Genomic DNA, 22618 nt, shown 5'->3' on the forward strand with positions numbered 1-22618 from the left:
TTGTGACATATACACAGAGACACATGTACACATAAATAAAATTAAAAACTTCCAGCACAGTCTTTCAGAAGTTATCTTTACATTTCGTACAATGACAAGTAAGAATTAATATGAATCAAGGCCCTTGAAGTGTGCATTATTTTTAAGGCACAGTGAGAGAACTGTTAAATGGACAGGTGAGATAGACAGCTCATCAGGTAAAAGTGTTTGCTGCCAAAGAGGCCTAAGTCCAAACCCTGGGACACCTGTGGTAAAAGGAGGGCACTGACTCCTGCAGGTTGTTCTCTGACCTCAGCCACTCCCTAATCAGAGTTGTATATATTGAATATCACTTATTTAGAAGTAAATTGAAGGAGGGGAAGAAGTAAATCATTTAAGATCTGTATTGGTTCAGACTTTGCACCAAGCCTTTGGCATGGCCTGTAGATGATCTGTAACTACAGTGGTGATAAAGTCTGTGAGAAACCGAGAGACAAGGTAGGATTTCCGTACAGAGGAAATGGTCAGTGAGCAGTGTCAGTATATGGGGTTAGTAAAAGTCTGTCCACTCCAGAACCTCACTTTTGGCTGTTGAGAAAGACTCAGGAGACTGCACAGCAGGGGGAGCAGGGGGAGCTGCGGGGAAGAGGAGGAGGTGTGAGGTGCACCAGTGGTTTCAGACTCCTGGGCTAGCGAGCCCCCCCATGAAGGAATGCTGTACGGATGCTGTTTGACAGTCTTGGTGGGGACATTCAGGAGCTGGAGAGAGCATGCTCCGAGCATAGGCCCACGGGGTGGAGCAGCGCTGTGGAAGACTGTCACCGTTAGTGAGTGAGACGTGAGAAGTGTTCTGAGTTGTCGGGTTAATTCCATAGCTTGTTAGCTAGGTGTAGACCTGACCAAAGATTAAGACCAAGGAGTAATAGGCCAAAGGGCAGGACACAGTATTAAATGAATTGAAGAACATGACTGTCACATGCAGATAGAATGAGGAAAACAGAATTTCTTCTGGCTGTTTCTCTCAAAGAGGAGAGCATGTAACTTTAAAAACTAAGCACCCGCCAGCATTACAGCCTTCCCGCCAGCTTTTGGTTTATGTGGGCCACTTGTGTAGGTCAGCTGGTGCTCTGCAAATCACAAAGCCGGTTCCTCCATCAGTGGTGGGAGCAGGGCTTGAGTGCCCACAGCTGGGGCTGGCTGTGAGGAGGGAGCTGTGCTCCTCATTGTGGAACAGTTGAGTTCTGAGGTGTGGAGGTCCGCCCTGCTGAACTGGTTAATTAATACACTTGTATGCCCCCCACCAGCAAAGATGAACTCCATACTCTGTTAGAGAACTCTTCTCACTAGCAGCCTTAGGGAATTACCAGAACTCCCAAAATGACCCAGAGGCAATATAATCTTTAAAACAGGGCAGTGGCTGTTGGTAAGGGTGACCCTAGGCCAAGTAGTGCAGGTGTGATGACCCCAAGTCCACTTCCCTTGTTCTGTGACCCAGTCTCTGAAAAGGGGTTTCATGAACTCACTACCACGGAGACTATTTTGTGTGGTGTAAGGTGTTGAAGGGATTTTGACTTTACCCAGGCAGTGCCTTTCAGTGAACATGTTTATCAACACCTCCTGTTTTAGGCTCCTGTGTCAATTTTAGCTTTCTGTTGAAAAGTTAAGACATCACCCAGCCTTTCAGAATTCCTAGTCTAATTGGCAAAGTTATAACACTGACGGGGCTCTAGGAGCTATTGAGCCAGAGCTGAGGGAGGAGAGCTGCTCACATCAGACCTCTGAGATTCCACTAAGAGGCAGCCATTACGTCGCCTGTGGCAAGGCTGGCTCTGCACATGGCCCTTCCCTGATAGGATGTGTTTGTAAACCTTTAAGGTGAGCTAGAAAAACAGGAGGCGTCTCAAGGGAAACTTGGTTGTAGAGCCCTCACCTCTGCCTACCCGGGAGTCAGAGGTCACTGTTTCCTAGGTGTGTATGTAGACTGCAGGCCCATGGAGTGCATCCTCTTGTCTTATTTAACCAGTAAACGCTGGGATTCACAGTCATACATTCAGTATTTGGATTTCTCAGGAGGTTGGTGGGTGAACCTGTGAAGTTGTGCTTTAAGCTCTGGTTGCTCACCACACACACACACACACACACACACGCAGAGAGAGAGAGTGTGTGTTGACCAAGGTAGCAGTCGATAGCATGCTTATAGGAAAACGTCTTAATATATTTTTATATGTATTATAACTCCATTTTTATAAAGCAGTGAAAAATAGGAGAGGGACCATCTATAATGACACCCCTCACATCCCCAGGGAAGGAGGAGTCCCAAGTATTAGTTTGGTTTCTTAATAGGACTCTTCAAAGGAGTCTGGCTTTTCCTGAGCCTTCTGGAAAGCAGAAATTGGAGACCTTGGTGTTTGAAGTACTGCCCTTTGGCCCCAGACATAGAGCCACACTTTTATCCTATATTTTTTATTCCCTAAAATGGCTTTACTCCTTTAAATATGATGGATGTCTGACTCAAAGGAATGCTTGAGGAAAGTGGTGACCAATAGAAGGTCATGGAATTGAACCATGGTTATGTGAGGAAGAGTCTCTTTGGGGCGTTTGTGTTCTTAGAGTAAGCCACAGCTGTGCTTTGAGAGCCATTGCTGTAGCTACAAGCACTTCCTGTAGACTGCGCACTGCTGTTGGCCCAGCCATGGCTACGTCAGCAGTGCCTACAGCTGACCCTGGTGCTTTTTGTTTCTTTAGAATCAGACGTCCTAAACTGACTGTTTTAAAAGGGGAAGTTTGTAAAGCAAAGATCATTTACAACTTAGCAGTTGATGTTTTTGTTTGTTTAAAGTGCCTGCCTGTTGTTGTAACAGCCTGCTTTCTCTCTCTTTCAGATGATTACTGGAGAAACTCTGTCTGTTTACTTTAATGTCTTGCATTCAAATTCCTTTGTCAGCAATCACTATATAGCCACCATTTACAAAGCCGTTGGAGCCTTTTTGTTTGGAGCCTCAGCCAGTCAGTCCCTGACTGACATTGCTAAGTACTCTATAGGCAGACTGCGGCCTCACTTCCTGGCTGTCTGTAACCCAGACTGGTCAAAAATCAACTGCAGCGATGGCTACATTGAGAACTTCGTATGTCAAGGGAATGAACAGAAGGTCAGGGAAGGCAGGTGAGTGTGTTACCTGTAGTGCTTGAGTAGTGCCCTAGGCTAGAAGGTTTTAGTGACTGGAGAGGCGCTGGCTACCACTTTGAAAGGAGAAAGAAACTAGTAAAAACAGGAATGAACGAACTCATGAACCCATAACCTCGATTCTCGTTCCTTAGTCTACTGTTTTAGTCATGAGGCTTCTGTGTCCATTTAGGAGCATTTTATTGAAACGTTTAATTATGACGTATGAGAATCTAAGATGAATCTGGCCCACTTCAGGGTTAGTAAGCTTTTTTAAAGATGCTAGTTCAAGGGCTGAGACGTGGCTCAGTGGGCAAATGCTTCCAGTCACCCAGTGTTGCTTTGATGCTGTACTGAAATAAAATAAAATTGTAAGGGAACAGTCTGTGCACAATAGCTTTATTGATCCATAATGCACAAACCTGTTCAATCCTTGATCACGGTTTTGAATATTTTCACTGCATTAAGTCTGCCTATGAGCCTGTCAGTCTATCAGCTCTCTGTCCTTACAGTCCTTTCTGTTCCATGTTTTCTAGGACATTGTGTGTGAGATCATTCAGTGAGAGCGCTGATGTATCTGTCTTCTCTCGCTAACGTGTCGGTTTCATGGTTTGTCCATGTTTCATGATTGTTACAGATGGTTAATCCAGCCATCTGAACGTTGATTTATAGTTAGGTTGTTTCTAATGTGGGACCATAAGAAATGAAGCTTCAACTGGGCATAGTGGCTCACCCTTTAATCCAAGCTCATGGGAGGCAGAGGCAGAGAGAGAGGCAGAGAGAGAGGCAGAGAGAGAGGCAGAGAGGCAGAGGCAGGTGGATCTCTGTGAGGTGAAGCCTGCTGGCCTACAGAGTGAGTTCCAGGCCAGGCAGGGCTTCACAGTGAGACCCTGTCTCAAAAAATAAGATGAAGGCTGCTGTAAACACGTGTGTTTACACTGTAAACACGTGTGTAAGCACATGTAAGAGACTTGCATTTTACTCGGAGTAGACATGCTGAGCATGCAGCCTTGTAAGTGTTGTTACAGTTGTAGGAAGGAAGGCGCCAGGTGCCGCCGTGGTTGCTGACTGCATTCTTCCTGGACTGAGACCTCCTTAGTCAGGCCCTCGCTGTCCTCCTGGTAGTTTCCCTGCCTTAGCCATGCCTCAGGCTTCCTGTGTCTCTGGGTTCCTGTCTGCGTTTTGTCGTAAGTGGTGCTGCTGGGTGTCTGCGGCGCCTTTGTCCTTCCGGTCCTGCCGTCTGGACATCTCTGCTGCACTCTTGTGGAGAAAGCAGTCAATGAGCTCCATGTTCTACTAAGCTGTAAGAGTTTCTTATTCTAATAAATGCCCCTTTTATGACATGTTTTGAAATATTTTCTCTAAATCTGTTGCTTGGTTTTTCTTTTTTACTGATACTGCTTGAAGTATAGAAATAGAAACTTTGAAGGCCTTTTCTGCTCTATGTGACGTCGTGTGTGTGCACGTAGAGGCCAGAGGTCAGTATGGTGTGTTCTTCAGTCACTCTGCACCGTATCTTCCGTCTCCGCCCCCCAGTGTGGGAAGTGGGACTCAGTCCTCACTCTTGAGTGACAGCACTGTTTCAAGGGAGCCATCTCCCAGCCTCTGTAGTTTCCAAGAAACTCAGTTTATCTTTTGCTTTCATAGTCTGTAGTTTTGGATCTTAATGAATCTGTTCCCGCCTGTGCTTTATACGTTTATTCTTAAGTTTAGCGCTTCCAGCCTTTGGATTTATGTTTGTGTATAATGTAAGGAAAGTATTCTTTTTCTCCGTAGACTACAGTGTTTCCCACCTTATTGACAGCTCCATCTTATAATTTAAATTGTCACTAGCACTTTGGTTGAAATGTCTGCTGTTGTGGTGTCCTTCACTATCTGTGTCCTCTGCAGTACCACACTGCAGCTTTATAGAATGTCCCTAGTCCGAGGTCCCTCCCTCCTGTTGAAGCTTTCCTTGTCGTAGGTTTGTGTGTTTCTCATTAGGCAGAATTTTCATTGAGATTGATTCACATCTTTACATTTACGGTGACTTGGGGTTGGGGATTTAGCTCAGTGGTAGAGCGCCTGCCTAGCAAGCGCAAGGCCCTGGGTTCGGTCCCCAGCTCCGAAAAAAAAAAAAAGAAAAAAAAGAAAAAACAAACAAACAAAAATTTACGGTGACTTGAAATCTTTTTCTATTTTGTGTGTGGGTGTTTGGCCTGCATGTATATGCACCATGCTCCTGCCTGGTGCCCACAGATGCCGGCTGCAGAGGGTGTCACCTGACTTGGAACTGGATTTACAGACATTTCTGAGCCTTCCTGTGGGAGCTGGAAACCGAAGCTGGGCCCTGTGAGACCAGCAAGTGCTCTTACTGCTGAGCCGCTCCCAGCTCCCAGCGGTGCTGTCGCTTTTGAGGTTTCCTGTAGTTTATCTTACAAGTGATTATTTCCTTTTCCATCGCTTTCTGCTTTTGCTCTCTGGAGCCAAGGAGATTTCAAAGGCAAAACAGGGTAGAACTGGGGTGTGGCTTTGCCATCTGCACAGGTGGGTTGGTCAGGAGCACCAAAAAGGGAGGGGAGGGGAGGGGAGGGGAGGCTCTGTCTGGGAGGAAAGCTGACGCTGCTCTTCTTTTCTCCCAGGTTGTCCTTCTACTCGGGGCACTCCTCATTCTCTATGTACTGCATGCTGTTTGTCGCAGTAAGTACTTCATGTCTGCAGGGGCGGGGCACGGCTGTGGGCTGGCTGCTGAGGACAGGCCGGTGCCTTCCCTGTCGCACATAGCAGAACTGCACGGGCAGGACCTGAGATGTCCCTGTGCGCACTTTGAGCAGACCGCTGGGCTGGGAGGGAGGTCCAGCAGTGTGGTGGCTCTCCTCCTCCTCTCTGCCTTGTGAGGAGACCCTCAGTGATGGAAGGTGCAGGCTGCTGTGACTACTGTTGGAGCAAGTGTGTCGTTGTCTTCTCATCTTTCGGAAACATTTCCCAAGACTTTGCATGGTCCTGGTCCATCTGGGAGCAAGCCTGCAGATCAGCACGCTTGCCATATCCCAGGTTGGCACGGAGGAGTTAGAAAAGATGAACGCCACACTGCTCGGTAAACCAGAGCTAAGCAGTAAGACAGGGATCGTACGCACTGTAGAAGTCTTCAAAGGTCAGTTATGATGTTTCATCACATTCCTTCTGTACATAGTTATACACGTCAGTCTGTGCTGTGTTCCCGGCATATGGAGGGAGTACTTTTGCTCTCACAGATCAGCTAAAACTTTTTGTCTTTTGTTCTTTTCTTTTTTTCGGAGCTGGGGACCGAACCCAGGGCCTTGTGCTTGCTAGGCAAGTGCCCTACCACTGAGCCAAATCCCCAACCTCTCTTTTGTTCTTTTAAAAAAGTTCTTTTTATTGTATTTACTTAATGGTGTGTTTGTGTGTCTGTGTGTGTGTGTGTGTCTGTGTGTGTGTATGTGTGTGTGCATATGTGTGTGTGTGTGTGTTTACACACTTCTCCTTCCTCCGTGTGGGTCATGGAATTGAGGTCAGGTTAGAGGCTTGCTGGCAAGTGTTTTTACCTACTTAGCCATCTTGATGGTCCTGTGTTAATTTTCTTTGTAAATAAATTTTTATATAGTTGTAATGCATGTAAATTTGCAAATTCTTGGTTTTTCCCGATTTGGTCTTATTAAATACAACATTAGTATTTAAAAGTTAGAAAAAGTCCACTGTAGTTGGGCACAATGACACACATGACCAAGCACTGGGAAGAGAGAGCTCCAGGGCAGTGTCAGCTATGGAAGGTGACTTATGAAGTGTGGTGTTGAGTGGATGCATAAGTTGACTTGGCCTCAGAATTTATAATCAACTTTAAACGTTCACTTGAAGACCGTGTAAAAAGTGCCCCTGTTATGTAACAATCAGGGCTACAACTTCAAGCTGTTACTAGGTAATTTTTGGATTCAACATTCTGAAAATTGCAATCTCACAGTAATGAGTTCAGTGAGAAGGCAGCAGGGTCCAGACTCAGCAGTCTCTGGAGCGTCTTTCTGAGACACTCGCACCTGTGTGCAGCTCTGCCTTGGGAGGTGCGACTCATTTCAGAGTCGTCAAGAGCAAACACCTCACTCACATTCTTTGTCTTCTTAGCACTTGTTCCGAGGAACCATCACGTGGTTGTATTCTAACTAGGACTGGCTGTGCGAGGCACGGACACCTGCAGGGCTTTATCCAGGGCACGATGTGGGCTGCACTGATTGGCCTTTGAAGTGTGGGGCCAGAGCTAGTTGGGTCTGTGGTGTATTCACGACCTGAGCCTCAGTGTCTCTGTCCTTCAGATGAACCTAGGGTTCTCTTTTGGTGACTACCAATGCTTTGTATTTTATATGTTTAATATGTTTAACTCTTTCTTGTAATTTCCATGTGGGAAAAATGTGGAGTGACTACTGCTTTAGAGGTGAAGGCCTTGGCAGGGGCTGCTAAGGTCTGTGAGCTTTGCAAATCCCCCGACAGGGTTTGACTCCCATCACCTCCATGGTGGCTCAAACTGTTTGTAATTCTAGTCCCAGGAGACTCAACGTCCCATTAAGGCCTCCCAGGGCTCCAGGCATGCCCGTGGCACATAGGCACATATGGAGGCCAAACACCCACCCAGGAAGTAAAACAGACAAGTGGAACGCAATAGGGGAAGACACCCAGGCCTCAATATGGCATATGAGTATATGTATCAACATTCTTAAACTCACGTGTGCATGTAAAAGAAAGAGATAAAAGTCTAGGTAGGTTCCTTACAAACCAGGGCATTTCTGGAGAGATGGTGATGTTTTACGATCTTGACACATTAGAGACATGTACTTGATTGGCATGGAGGCCCAGCTTTGAGTTCAGCCCTGCGCAAACAGTGGCTCCTGGCTTTCCTGTTTATATACAACACGACCTCCCGTCCCCCACACTCCTGAGGTAGTGACTCGTCTTGTCTCTCTGGGCATCTGGGTCAGTCCAGGTTTGGGTGGAGATAGGGTTATTAAGTCTGGAGATTACTGACACTTAGAAATTAACTTCTAGTTCAACACTTCTCCTAGAGCTGTCCTTTGACTATTGTGACCTGGCAGGCAGCCCAGACCTGAGCTCAGTGCCAGTGCTAGGGGGGTGGGGTGGGCACCTTAGGGCAGAGCTGCTTTGCGCTTGCTTTGTGACCATCCTTGGGGTTGATTGGCTCTGAAGATCACACATTCATCTGACTGTCAGAGTAGCCTTCAGAGGCACTGAGAAATGCATCAGTGTTCGCTTTTTGGTTTTTTGTGGATCCATCCTGTTGAGGTTTACATTGTGGCCTATAATGAAGTCCATCACACCTTCTTCCCTCCCGGCCACAAAAGTGTGTAACTAGCCTTACCCTCCCAGGTGCAGGCAGGCCCCTGCCTATTTTTTTTATTTTTTCTTTTTTTTCTTTTTTTCGGAGCTGGGGACGGAACCCAGGGCCTTGTGCTTGCTAGGCAAGCGCTCTACCACTGAGCTAAATCTCCAACCCCAGGCCCCTGCCTATTTGACTCTTCCTGGTACCTTCCTGGTACCTTGTGGTAGTCAATGAGCACTGGCCCTGGACCGCTTAGCATTATGTTTCTTTTCAAGCTGTGGAAAAGCACTGGGCAGGTGAGGAGTTTACGAATGTGAATTAGGGTCTCCACGAGTGGTGGAGATGTCCAGAGAAGCCTGAACAGATGCCTGCTTTATACTCTTCTCTTGGCCAGATTCATTCTTAAATGTGGGTTAAGCGATCTATATAGCTTATTGGGTGTGTATCTGTGTTGAGTAGGATGTCAGTGTTGTTCTGGCCTTAGGAACTTTTCAGTAAAAGGTCAAATATTTAGACTTAAAAGTAGCTCTCCCCCCTTTATAGTGTTAGAGATCAACCAGCCCCTACTGCAAATACATATCAGTCAAGCTACTGAGCTATATACATCCTCAGCCCTCAAATAACTGCAGTCTAAGTGGGGGAACCTGAGACCATAACAGTCGTAACAAGGTCAGCCACTGGGCAAAACAAACAAACCAGCTGCAAAAGTGATTGCTCAACAGCCTATTTCCAGGTGTGCTATTGTATCATTTAATGGAAACTAAATAGAATTTCAGAAATTTCAGTGTGGACTGGCTGCACCCTAACTTAGGATAGGTGCTTGGGTGCTGTAATTGTAATCTATGCCCATAGACCAGATAACTGAGGAGCAGCAATGCGTTTTTGACAGTTCTGTGTGAGTCAGGGTGTCAGAACACAGGAGTAACTCGGTCAGGTTCTAGCAGGACTTCTGGCTGCACACTACTGGCTTGCTTGCAGCCTTACATAATGCAGAGTATGGGAACTCCTGGGTCCCTCCATGACCTTGTTATCCTGCCAAAGGCCTCATCTCCCACTCTTGCCTCTCCGGGGGTTAGGAGGCGAGGACGTCTTCCTTGGTAAAGTCAGCATGGGGGAGATGCCCGACTGTCTCAGGTGTTTAAGAAGCCAGAAGCCCCGGGGCACTGTCAGCAGGAATCTGGATGCATCTGTACTTTTGTTGCAGGGAATTGCCAGGTTCTTTCACCATTTCTTAGGTGTAGCCACTGGTTAGTCAAGTCTACTCCTAAGGAATGAGAAGCTGCTGTACCAATCTGACCTCCCTAATAAGAAGCCTGTCTCTCTTCCTTCCCTCCATATCGATGGACACTTGAACCTGTAGTTTTGCAAAACTACTTCACAAGCCTGCAGGCTTCCCTGTTTGAAAGGAAGATAGTTAGGAGGATTGTGCAGCATTAAACAGGGAATCTTCCTAACTCCATTTAGAGGTGTTGTGTGCCCACCTTTCTAACAGAGGTGGATAAAACTCTTTCTAGGACATCTTTATGTGCAAATATTCTTAGATGTTTCTAGCATCTGAAAAAGGAAAAGCCTGTTGCTGACAGCTGCATTTTTGTTCACAGTACCCAGGACTAGGCTTCAGGTACAGTCTAGAAACTTATCTTTAGTAATTTTTTTAAAACTTATTCATGACAGTAGACTGTTGCTGTCTTCAGACACCAGAAGAGGGCATCAGATCCCATTACAGATGGATGTGAGCCACCATGTGGTTGCTGGGATTTGAACTCAGGACCTCTGGAAGAGCAGTCAGTGCTCTTAACCTCTGAGCCATCTCTCCAGCCCAAAAACTTATCTTTAAAATGACCTTCATAATTGAGGTGGAAATAACGTTTGCGATGAGATTCTTAAACAGAAGCAAGGATTTGGGAGAAGAGGCGCCATAGAGAGCCAGTAGTACTTGACCTGGCTAATAAGTTAACCAACGGGAAGGCGTGCTTCATGTGCACTGCCTGTGCCTTGTGAATAGTTTTAAATGGTATTTCAGTCATCCATCAATTGACAGATTTGTGTGAATGCCTTTGTGCATGCAGAGGCTAGAAGACAACCTCAGGTGTCATCCTCCCCTTTTGAGCCAGGGTCTCTCATTGTAAGGAGTCCATCAATAAGGCTAGACCAGCTGGCCAAGAACCATGTCTCCTGTCTCTCTGTTCCAGCACTGGGATTACAAATGCAAATCATAGTCTGTGGCTTCTTTACATGAGTGCTGGAATCTTACCAGTCCTCACACTTCCAAAGCAAGCATCTTACAAACTGTCTGAGGGTCACCACTGCTGTGATAGACACCACAGCACTGCCTTCACCAAAGGCAGGCAGGGCAGGAGCTCAAGCACAGCAGGAGCTGAAGCAGAGGCCATGCAGGAGTGCTGCTTCCTGTCTTGCTCAGCCTGCTCTCTCAGAGCCCAGGACCACCTGCCCAGGGATGGCCCTACCCTCAATAGGCTCTGTCTTCCCGAATCAGTTTCTAAGGAACTGCCCAAGGGCTTGCCTGCAGCCCAACCTTGTGGAGTTATTATTTTCCCAATTAAGGTTCTTCCTCTCCCACTCTAGCTCGTTGATATGAACCAGTCAGCACACTGAGCTAGCTACTTCTCCTAGCCTGAAGGCTTTCTTAATGTTGGCAATTACATTTTTATTTTTAGGGGTGTGTGTGTTGGGGGGGGGGGGAGGCACGACACAGTCTTGCATCCTAGATGGTCTGGAACTTTCCATCCTCCTGAGTGTGAAGCTCACACCTATTATAAAATGAATAAAGTGGCATAGTTGGTTTTGTTTAAAATAATAGTTCACTGACGATTCCCGTCTACATCAAAATTTTCAGATATTTGTGTGCCAGAGCCAGTGGAAGGGGATGTACTCAGTATGGGAGAGGGTAACAGGGTTGGGGGAAGAGCAGAGGTCTTTCCTGACCCTGAGTACACTATGACCTACTGCTTATTTGGGCAGAGTGATCATACTTCCATAGATCACTCACCTGGTCTCAGCTGCTGCTGTTTGAGGACAGCTGAGCTCTTGGGTAACTGTGAGCTAAGCAGACAGTCCTTAGATATGCTAGGGAGGAAACAGGGGAGCCTGGGCTAGGGCAGGGGCAAACCCTTGTCTGAATTCTAGCAGTTTATTCCAAGACTAGGACCAAGGTAGGACTATACTCTATCAGAATCGTACACAGGCCACAGGGAAGGACTGCCTTCAAATCTTGTCTAGTCACAAGCAGAGAAACCCTGCTTTACAATTTGAAGGGCATGGAATGGCTAAATACGCAATAAATTCTTCTAAATGCAAGTTACTGGGGCAATACTGTTGGGGGGGGGGTGTTGCTTTAAAGCACTTGCCTAAAGTTTTACTTCATATGTAAATATATTGATAACCTAAATGTCAACGCTTGAGAGGTGTGATGGGTGATATTCAAGTTTTCAGCTGGCTCTTTTTTCTATTAGCTTTATCTTCAAGCCAGGATGAAGGGAGATTGGGCAAGACTCTTACGACCCATGCTACAGTTTGGGCTTGTTGCTTTATCCATATATGTGGGCCTGTCTCGAGTTTCTGATTACAAACACCACTGGAGCGACGTGTTAATTGGCCTCATTCAAGGAGCTGTTGTGGCAATATTAGTGGTAAGTATCAGGCAGCAGCCCGAGTGCTGGCACTGCTAGTCACTGGGGTAAATCCCCAGTGAGACACCCAACAGGACAGAATGTGCCTCACTAATTCTGAGTAAGGATGTCAATAAAAGGATAGGTCTGACAGGTAAAAACTGGGTGATTCTTGGTCAGTATTGTAAAATTCTTAGTGTTTTTATTGTTAAGGCCTATGGTTGTAGTAAACAATCTCCTTTTTCATGAATTGAAAATTCACTTAATAAATTATTTTTCAGTACTGGTTAAATGAAGGTATTACCAAAACATTTTGAAGAATTTTCTACAAAACATGTTTCTTTTAGCCAGCTTTTTTTTTTTCTTTTTTTGAGACAGTGACTCACTGTAGCTCTGGTTGGCCTGGAAACTCCAAAGACCCACCTGTTCTCTCTCTCCAGTGCTGGGATAAAGGCACTGCTACAACCAGCCTAGCTAATTATTACTTTTTTAACATTAATTGGTTCCTGAAATTTTGTATATGATTTTAAACTTGTGTTACAGCACTAAATATTCTGCCCTGTTTTGTATAGGTTTTGTATGTAACTGATTTCTTCAAGACCACAGAGTCTAACAAAGAAAGAAAAGAGGACTCACACACGACTCTACACGAAACCAGCAACAGACAGAGCTACGCAAGGAATCATGAGCCCTGAAGGGTGCAGAGGAACAGGCCAGCTTCGAAGGGAACTGCTGGAGGCAGAGGGCAGGAAGATGCATATCACTCCCTGGTGTATACATTAAAGGGCTGCTGCTATACCTCTTGGATGCCCACTTTATCTATGTATATAGTTACTTTAACACAATGAGTTTTTTGAGTTTTTAATTGAACTAGTAGTTCAATTAAAAAAAATTTAAGCCTTTCACTAAAACACTGCCCCACCTGTACATTTTTTTATTGAAAGATGCTATGTACAAATGTGTATGTTACATGCCTTCTCAGAATGATATTTGATTTAAATATAATAAAAATGCTTGCGAACAACTCTTGAATTGGGAGAACCACTTGAACACTTGAAAAAGCATTTGTAGTCAACTGCAATCAGACAGGTGGTGACTAACATTGAACTCTATAAGTAGAGGCTGGCAGCAAATACAATATCCCTCTTGATTTTGGTGATTCCTAAGGGAGAAGAAAATAATGTTTAAACTTTCAAGACCATAAAGCATTATAACTTTCTGGGATTATGGTTTTACAGCTCAGTCCTGACTAAACTGGTAAAGAACCATCTTGAGTATAAAAAACGTGTTAGCTTGGGAGAGTTCAGAGCCAGCTGAAGAACCTGAGAGCCCAAGTGCTTTCCCTTTCAACTACACTACACTGTGGTATGGTTTGGGTGAGTGGCTGAGGCTATTAAAGTCGACTCTAGAACAGGACCTAAGTTGTCAGAAGTAGATGATCCAGATCAAGCAGTTATCTTCACATTAGAAGACATGGGAACTTTTTATATTAAAGCTCAACAAGTGCACATTCTATTTTTAAACTGTACATGGCCGCCTCTGTCAACAGAGTCTAATCAGTGTGGAATGTAAGAGGACAAAACACTCAAGTCAGAAACCACCACCAATGACTGACTGCAGTCCGTCTCGTCTGTCCAGGACATAAGTGGAAATGAACAACACAGTAGTTGCTTCCCAACTCCCCACTTCCTCTACACTTTACCATCTGCCCTTCCCTGTCTCCCTGCATCCTCCTTGCTACTCCACAGACTTGGCCGCTTTGTTTCCCTCCACTCCCTTATTTACACCCACTCTGTTCCAACCACACTAGCCTCCTGTTGCTCAAATTGTCTGAGGCCTTAAATGTCATCTGTGTGGAGGTCTTTAATCTACTTTCCTTTTCTTGAGGACTTCGTGACCACTGACTTCCTATCTCCCTCACATTACAAGAGAAGCTTTACTAACTGCACTTTAATGTCTGTCCATCCTTACAATTCTTAGAACCCTGCTGGATGTATAGCAAGTATTCAATACATATGTATAAATGGGAATGTGTAATGTATAAAATAAAACCCTAAAAATGTCCTATAGAAGCCTTCCACTTTCAATGCATACACTATAGATGACCTTCTGTGATAGTCCAGCCAAAGACAGCTCCAACTGCCCTTCTAAGTTGTGTCAGAAGTCCAAGTCTCAAGACTTGCCCACATTACTGTAAAAGGCCCATACACTAGATACTGACCTTCAGCAAACTTGTTCTCCAGCTCTGTGTTTCCAATGGCTTTCGCTGCTTGACACATCTGTCGAAGCAGTTCTTCCAGGCGCCTCATACAACGGATTATACTGCCTGGACAGAGGAGGGATTAGTGAATACAACCAGGAATAGACATTTGCTAGATGCAAGCACAACAACATGACTGGAGGGTTACCCCCACCTCCCATCAACGGTCGTAAAGGACACACTCTAAGGTGCAGTGACGTTTTTAGAGGAGGGGAAATCAAATTCCCTGGCTTTAGAGAAGAGACCCACTTGAGGAAGGAGGCACGACAGCTATTGGGCCTATAAGGGTGGATCAGGGCGTCTGTCAAGTACACAAAAGCCTAACAGTCCAGCTTCTCAGGACCCTGTGTGGGCCTTATTCAGGATTCTGGACACTACAAGCATAGCTGTTATTAGCTTGTTTCATCAACGTTTTGTTTTTACAGTGTATTCTTAGAAGTAGCAAGAGAGGATGCAGACTTTTCCCTGTGGATTGCAACCTCAAGTCAAATCTTCCAAAGCGGAAGCTGTAGACGGTGCTACTTGTTAAGACATTAAGACTTGTGTAAAGAGGGGCCTGGGCCCCTTTCTTCAAGTGTGAACTAACTGAATCAAAGCTCTGGGGACTTCACTGTAACATCTGGACTGCATTAGGAACATTGTTTCTCTTAAATGTAAGCTTTAGGAAAGGTGGCCACATTCTGACTCCTTGTAGCACTGGGACAGTTCATCCACCACTCTATGTTCCAGTGTCTCTGGGGTAAAGGACTGTGATACAAACTCAGAGCAGAACAAAGACAGGGAGCCAGGTGTGATGGCGCCCAGCTTTAGTCCCAGCACTGAAGGCGCTCTGTGAGTTTGAGGCCAGCCAGGACTACACAGTGAGACCCTATGTCCAAACAGTACTGGAATTCAAACCCCAGGGCCTTCCACAAGAACTCTACTACTGAGCTGCATTCGTAAATTCCACTAAATATCATTTGAAATGAGAATTTCTTCCTCTTCTGGATTTGTCTAACTTGAAAGAAGACAATGGCAGCCTACTTCTACTATACAGTTTTTGTGAAGTTATTTGGCTGCTGGTGAGTCAAAAGCCCGAAGTAGTAAGCTATGGATTAGTTAGGTTCTCATTACTGTGGTAAAAGATTTATTTTGGCTTATGGCTTAGCTGTCCATCATGGGGGAGTCACAGGAGGGTGTTATAGTGGAGCAGGTGCCCTGTCCTGATTTTGGTCCTGAGAACCTGAGTGAGGCAACATAGGAACAAAGAAGACAGAATCTGAAGAAACACACAGAATATCTACAGTGGGCTGTGCTCTCTGATGGAGGCCATCTGCTGTGGAATCCAGGAACTCAGTATATTGTATTCAGACACACCAGAAGAACACATTGGATGGTTGTGAGCCACCATGTGGTTGCTGGGATTTGAACTCAGGACCTCTGGAAGAGCAGTCAGTGCTCTTAACCTCTGAGCCCAGTATATTGTTATTACAGCACTAGGAGGGCAGTCTTCTGAGAGAAGAAAGCTGTGGCTGCTAGGCCCTTTTCTTCTTCACACACTGGCCAACCATCTGTAAACACATGTACTTGTACCAGAGAATGGCTATGTCATTCGTCTGAGCCTCATGGGGGAAGGAGGCTTTGCCATTTCCATGAGTCTGAGGCACTAGGATTCTTGATATGGCTATACACATGCCAACAATACACACTGACTCAGGGCTTCCTCCCCCTGCTGATCCCATCTGGGTGGATCGGGGGTGGTGGGAGAGAGGACAGGGAGGTGTCCTGAAACCGAAAACCCCCTGCTCTCACTTCGTTCATCTTTCAGAGGTCCTACAACCTCACAAAAGAGCAACAGCAGCTGGGGACCAAATATATGATACTAGGTGTATTTCACATTTAAGCTATAAAAGGCCAGGCCAGGCAAATTTCATATTCCATAAATACATTAAAAAGTAGGTCAAGAGTATGATTTTGTGTGTTGCCCGCTTCTGCACGGTTACCACACACATATGGTACGCATATATACATATAGGCAAAACAAATCTTAAAAAAACAAAAGAAATTAAAGCAGGTTTACATGCTAGAACAGCAGAAACAATATGTGCATATTGCCAGGGGAGGAAGTGATTATTATATGCACATGCACATACACATACATACAGGAGCTCAAGGAATTCAGAAATATGTGTCAGATTTCCCTGGAACTGGCGTTAAAGGTAGTTATAAGCTGCCATATGGGTGCTGGGAATCAAACTTGGATCCTTTACAAGAGCGGGGTGTCCTCTTAACCACTGAGGACCTCTTAAGTCTAGGAGCTATGTTCTATAATCTCAGAGTTTATCAACCCTTCCTAGGAAGAGTAATAAACTGTCAGTACTGTGTGCTATTACTTCCCTTAGACTTCCCACAGCTTGTTAGTGTATCATGTGGATTTAGGAGGATCTTGGGAGTCAGCACAGCAGAGATGCAGACTGGGAGGACAAGTCAGGTGCCCCAGGTGAGCTGGGCAGGAAGGTGACTGGGTTGAGACAGATGCACAAGGAGGGCAATCATGTCAACTGCCTCTTAGAGAGTAAAGGAAGCCAAGAGAATTTCTACCCAGGAGAGTTCCTGAGGTAGGTGGGTGTGGGAGCACATTTTAAAATGCCATGCCATTCAAAGTCTGAGAACAGTGGTCACCAAATGATGACTAATAAGTCAGAGGGAAGAAGGCTCCCCACTGCTTCCTGATCTATTTTTGAGACCAGAAAAGGGGAACCACCTGAAGGGCTCAAGTGGAAAGTTGGGAGAATATTCACTCCACAGCAGGCCTCCAGAGAATGAGGATGTGGCTACGTGATATCCACCTGCACTTACTTCCTCTTAGTGAGACAACTCGTATGACCCTAACAAACTGTCATCAAGACTTGGTAAAATCTGAAAAGCAAATAGGTTAGTTGTTTCTATAATAGAATCTGTAACAGAGCAGTTACAGAAGATACTTTTCAAGTAGTAGACAGTGGCCAGTCTGGTCACTGCTACTGCTGAGACAAAGGTGCCGAGTGCCTTTGCACAGGCAGGCTAACACCACCAGATCTAGGATGAGGTATCGAGAGTTACATGCCTTTAATCTCAGAATTCAGGAGGCAGAGGCAGAGGCAGATGGATCTCTGTGAGTTTGAAGCCTACACTTTGTAGTGAGTTATAAGCCAGCCAGTTGTTAGACCCTGCCCCTAAACAAGTCTGAGAGGGAGGAATGTCTACTGACTTTTCCTTTACAGCAGTGGGGTCCCTTTCAACCTTAGAGCTCAGTCACGAAAGGATCTTAGCCCTCTCATAAACTAGAAGCCTGTCATTGTTACCCCTACTCCAAATCTGGCTGAGAAGTGATAAAATGAACAGAATCAGTGCTGGAGAGCGATCAGGAGTCCATGGCATCTAACAACAGGTGCCTGTGGTGAGACAGCTAAAAACCTGAAGCAAGCACATGGAAGGATCAAGCCAACCAGTTTCTCCCTCAGCTCCAAGTGCTCGTGTTGCAGGGACACTCCACGTTGAGAGATGCTTAGCACAATTCAAATACACAAAAGCCACTTTCAACTTTTTTTTTTTTTTTTTTTGGTTCTTTTTTCGGAGCTGGGGACCGAACCCAGGGCCTTGCGCTTCCTAGGTAAGCGCTCTACCACTGAGCTAAATCCCCAGCCCCAACTTTCAACTTTTAAAATTGGGCCACAGCTACAAAAACTAAACAAAACAATGCCATTCCAGCCAGATGCTACTGTCAATGAAGATATGGCCACTGAGATACCGCGCAGGACTGTAGGTGCCGCAGCTCAGTCCATAGTGCACAGCACTACATAATCCCAGCTACTGGAAGGTGAGGCCAGCCAGGACTGCACAGCGAGACCCTGCTTAAGATGAAAAACATTCTTCCTAGACTGTGCAGGCCCCAAGAAAGTTACCTTTCCACCCTTCCTTCCCAGGCCTTCATTAACCTACAGGACCTTCAGCTGTCTGTGTAAACAGATGTAACAGCTCCGCCTGATGGGCTATTGTTATCTCTAAATAGAACAGGGTGTGAGGTGCTTCACCAAAGTCGTCCTCAGATTCAAAGAACGCTGCGTCCACCGCTACTTCAGAAGGAAAGAAGAAACTCACTTATATAAGCTTCTACACAAACCAAGGGGGTGGGTTAGAAGAGGTAAGTATGCATCGATGACAGTAAATGTTTATGCAAACCGTCCAAAAACTTAAGTTAGGAAATGACTTAGATGGGAATGCTCAGCTTCTGGAGGGTGGAACTGGGTGACGGGCAGCGTAGAACCGAATCTCTCCGTCTTCCGCTATGTAAAGCACCAGAAGCAAGGCACTATCTCCTATTTTTTGAATGACTTCAAATGAGTACCAAGAAACACACACAATCTAACGTTGTTTGTACTATTTCTATAAATACAGGTAGTAAATTTAAATCGGAATCTGCCAGCGTTATCAGGAGCCACAGCATTCTAAGTAAATTCAGACAACATGTAAGAACTAAAGCAAGAAAACACAATCAGGTCAGGGTACTCACACACTCTAAGTCATTTGTGGAAAATTGAGTCAACACTCAGCTTCAGGCAACAAGAGAACCTTGAGGAGAACAAGGCAATGAGGAGAGGCTATATATCCACTGGCTCTGGTTCTTCCCAGAGTCTGGAACAGATCCTTAAGTTCACACACAAGCAGCCACAGCCCCTCCAGCAGAGGCTGCTCCCCGGGTTAGTGGAGATCACTGCTGAGCAGGGAATCATCTAGCATCTTTCCAACCTACTGCAGTTCTAAGGAGTTCATGACCTGCTTCACTCACAGCATTCTGCCTCGCCAGCCAAAAGCCAAAAGCCTCAGACAGCGCCTCATTCCCACACTATCTGATTGGTATTAACTTGTGATATCTTTTCGTCTAGTCCTCCAAGAAATTAAACTTTTGCTAGTCACTGCGTTTTCTTTTTTGAGTAAACATGCTAGATTAAATCCCTTCTATGCATCTCTGCCTGTACACTTTGTAAGCACTGCCTTTTCAAAGCTCAGGGAAAACCTATACTAGGTGAGAACTGATGAATATACCCTTGAACCCTACACAAGTCAGGTTTGGGTCTATTCATGACTATGTAACTCTCCCCGCTCTCTAACCTGGAGTATTTTAATCACCTCTCTCTAAATCCTGTTCTTATTCAGTCATCAAATCCAAGCTCCAGCAACCATTCACTCACTTTCTATGGCTACAGAGCTGCCTGCTATAGCATTTCTCATGGATGAAATCATCTGTCTCTTCTAACATTATGTTTAAGACTCAATGTGTACTGTACCATAAATCAACAACTTTTCCTTCAATAAAAACTTCTAAGACATGGGTATACACAATTGATTTACCTGTTATGAATACTAGGAACTAGATGCTTTCATGTAAGATCATTTCCATATGTACAGCCTTACTGGAGGGACAAACCAGAATCACTTGACTCATAAGGGCAGAAAACAATTTCCTCAGAGTGTTTCTGTCTAAACTACAGCATTCTAATTCACTGAGGCTCATGCCCTTACTAATTACTATCTAGTTCAGTCTAAGGTTAGGACTTCACATATCTTCTAAATAGTCACCAGTATCAACTTATCCAGCTGTTTCCTGAGGGCAGAGACAGTGCCTGCCCTGTACTTGGCATAGGACTTAGCCCTAGGAAAGTCTCAGAATTACTCATCAACTAAGTATCAACCAAGCACCGATTATCAAGCCATCTAGCACTAAATTTGTACCACTGTTTAAACACAAGCAATACAGATAAATAAAACATTATACTATTATCAGCAACATACTTAAGAATTCCTCTCCAACACTGGGTATTCTGTCATAGGAAAAGGTAAAACTACCCTACAAACACCACTGGAAGAACAGGCACTGCTAGTATTTCCTTCAAATCCTAAACGAACAGGAGGAACAGGATCTCCTGATGCCAAATGCTGGGCAGACAGCAACTCCTTCCTTCATCCCACACATAGGTAAGAGTCAGACGCAGCGGGAATAGCCAACGTATAGTCCTAATAGGTCCACCACCTGCGTGGATGCCCTGATACCCTAAGCATTAGCGCACACAGTCATTCAAATTTAGTTTGAGAAAATAATATTCTATGCATTTTTCAAGGAGACAAGGTAACTTATGCTTTTAAAGTTCTTCAAATTGATCTCCATATAACCCTTTTTGTTGCATAAGACGTCTCATCAGATGTGGCTGTGGCACCAGTGTTAACTGGCCAATTAATGTTGGGAGCACCCAGCTATTGCTCAAGGTCAAGCCTGGCGCTTCCTGTCTAAGCAGAGCGTTGAGAATCATCTTAGGAAGAGATATTGCTAAGATACAGCACACCGAAGTCCAGGGTAGGTGGTTCTGCTTGTGATCCTGAAGGGTCACGCTGGTGGACAAGGAGTTGCAACCATACACAGCACACAGGGTAACAAGATGGGATAGATGGCTACTCTGAAGAGAAAAGTCAAACAGAAAAGTACAGAAGAGGTAAAAAAGAGTACTTTCTGCACAAAAAGACACTATCTCATAATAAAAGATGCACACAGCCAAGTTTTTCTATTTACTTACCTTATTTTTACGAGCTAACAGATATGGTTTATCCCAACTTTTGAAAGCAAAGGTTTATGCATGTAACAGAATTCAGACTAGAAAAACACAGACACTACTATTAGATCAAATTTTGAGCTACAGATAGAAATTTCTCAAATTCCAAACTTTTAGCAAAACCTAATACAGAAACAATTCACCATCTCAACAATTCCACAGAGGCAGAGCAGGAATGCTAACGTGCTATGCAGAATTACGACACTAGTGAAAATTGGGTAAAATCACTGTCTCCAGATCAAGACTAACCTTCAACACTGTGAAAGCTTTTCCATTTAACTTAAAGCAAAAATCAAAACTCACACAACCACCAGAAAAACCAATCCACAGAGAAGACTTTCTCAGATTTCCTAAGTGTGTGGTGGGGAGGTGGGCGGGTGATGGGTGCTACACAAACTCGGGGAAGCCAGGGCTGACATCAGTGCCTTTAACTATTCTCCATCTCATTTGTGAGGTGGGGGCCTTTACTGACCCTGGACCTCACCTGGGCCCTGGCATGTGCTGCTGTGCCTGACTTCTTACATGAGTGCGGGTGGGGGATAAACACGTTATCCACTGATAAAAACCTGCTTATCCACAAGGACCACATGCATGAAACCACTTTTCCCAAGCCCCGAACCAATCAACCAACCAACCAACCAACCAACCAAATACCAACAACAAAAAACTACCCACAAAACAAAACAATTCAACTAAATCCTGTCCTTTGTTTTGCCAACTCTCAAGACAGGGTGTCTCACTATGTAGCCCTCATGGCTACAACTCATTCTGTAGACCAGGCTGAACTCACAAGAAATCTATCTTCCTCTGCTACCTGAGTGCTAGAATTAAAGGTGCAAGACACACACACCTGGCTACTGTCTACTTAATTATTACTTTAAAATAAACAAAATGCCTCTCTGCTATGCACTGGCAATGTCACATGTCACTGTGACTTCCTGGAGATGCACACATTGCTTCCTTCTTTCAGACTCAATTGTTGCTACCTGCTGTGAGCTATTAAAGACCTCATTCTTTGAGCAGCATTTTTTTGTGGGCAGAGAGGAAATACAGTATAGTAGGATTGAAGAGATGAAGCTTCAAATCACACTGCTACCATAACTGATTGGTAAAATCTTACTTGGTATAAAAGTGACTACATCCTTACCTTCAAAGACATCTGTCATTTTGCAGATGTGGGCAAATGTGGCCCCAGTTGCCCAGGTGTACACCACATCCATCAGGTGAGGCTTGAATGAGCTTAAGTAAGTTTCTTCATCAATCTCCAGTTTTGCCTCTGCAGAAACCTTTGCAATCCTTTTAGCACATTCCTTTTAAGAATAAAGGACAGAATTAAGATTCTTTACTGAATATCTCCCACAGCACTGTTTCTTTAGGTTTTCAAAGCAAGAGTCTGCAAAATCTCTTTTCCTTTAGCAGAGACACAGATCTTCAGTGTTGTCTCTGAGAGCTGGATATCCTGAGCTTCTAAGCAGGCACAGGACTCATGCTGGCAAGTCATGCCACAGCTGAGCCTTCCCAAGGTGTCAGTCCCATGCTGGGGCATGCCCAGAAGATGCGATCCTATCCTGTGCCAGTCACATATTTACTACAAATCCTACACCTCAGTACTGACCCAAACCTAACAGCAGCATCTAACCA

At 45.0% G+C, this 22618-nt stretch overlaps 2 protein-coding genes across 4 annotated transcripts in view; one reads left to right on the plus strand and one right to left on the minus strand.

The window, feature by feature from the left end:
* Plpp1 (phospholipid phosphatase 1) overlaps positions 1–13118 on the plus strand; it is a 61431-nt gene extending 48313 nt beyond the window's left edge. For all 3 annotated transcript variants that reach the window (XM_006231949.5, NM_022538.2, XM_039103059.2), the window contains 4 exon segments: positions 2862–3142; positions 5764–5821; positions 11939–12115; positions 12667–13118. In XM_006231949.5, coding sequence (XP_006232011.1) covers positions 2862–3142; positions 5764–5821; positions 11939–12115; positions 12667–12789 — 639 coding nt within the window. In that variant the 3' untranslated portion in view covers positions 12790–13118.
* The window catches only part of Mtrex (Mtr4 exosome RNA helicase), a 60300-nt gene continuing 50695 nt past the window's right edge, over positions 13014–22618 (minus strand). Inside the window, exons 25-27 of the mRNA NM_001034093.1 lie at positions 22125–22287; positions 14316–14420; positions 13014–13256 (exon numbers count right to left, since the gene is read on the minus strand). Coding sequence (NP_001029265.1) covers positions 13204–13256; positions 14316–14420; positions 22125–22287 — 321 coding nt within the window. The 3' untranslated portion in view covers positions 13014–13203. The remainder of the gene's footprint in view (positions 13257–14315; positions 14421–22124; positions 22288–22618) is intronic.

This window comes from Rattus norvegicus, chromosome 2, assembly GCF_036323735.1.
Source record: "Rattus norvegicus strain BN/NHsdMcwi chromosome 2, GRCr8, whole genome shotgun sequence".
In the NCBI taxonomy this organism is placed as follows: Eukaryota; Metazoa; Chordata; class Mammalia; order Rodentia; family Muridae; genus Rattus; species Rattus norvegicus.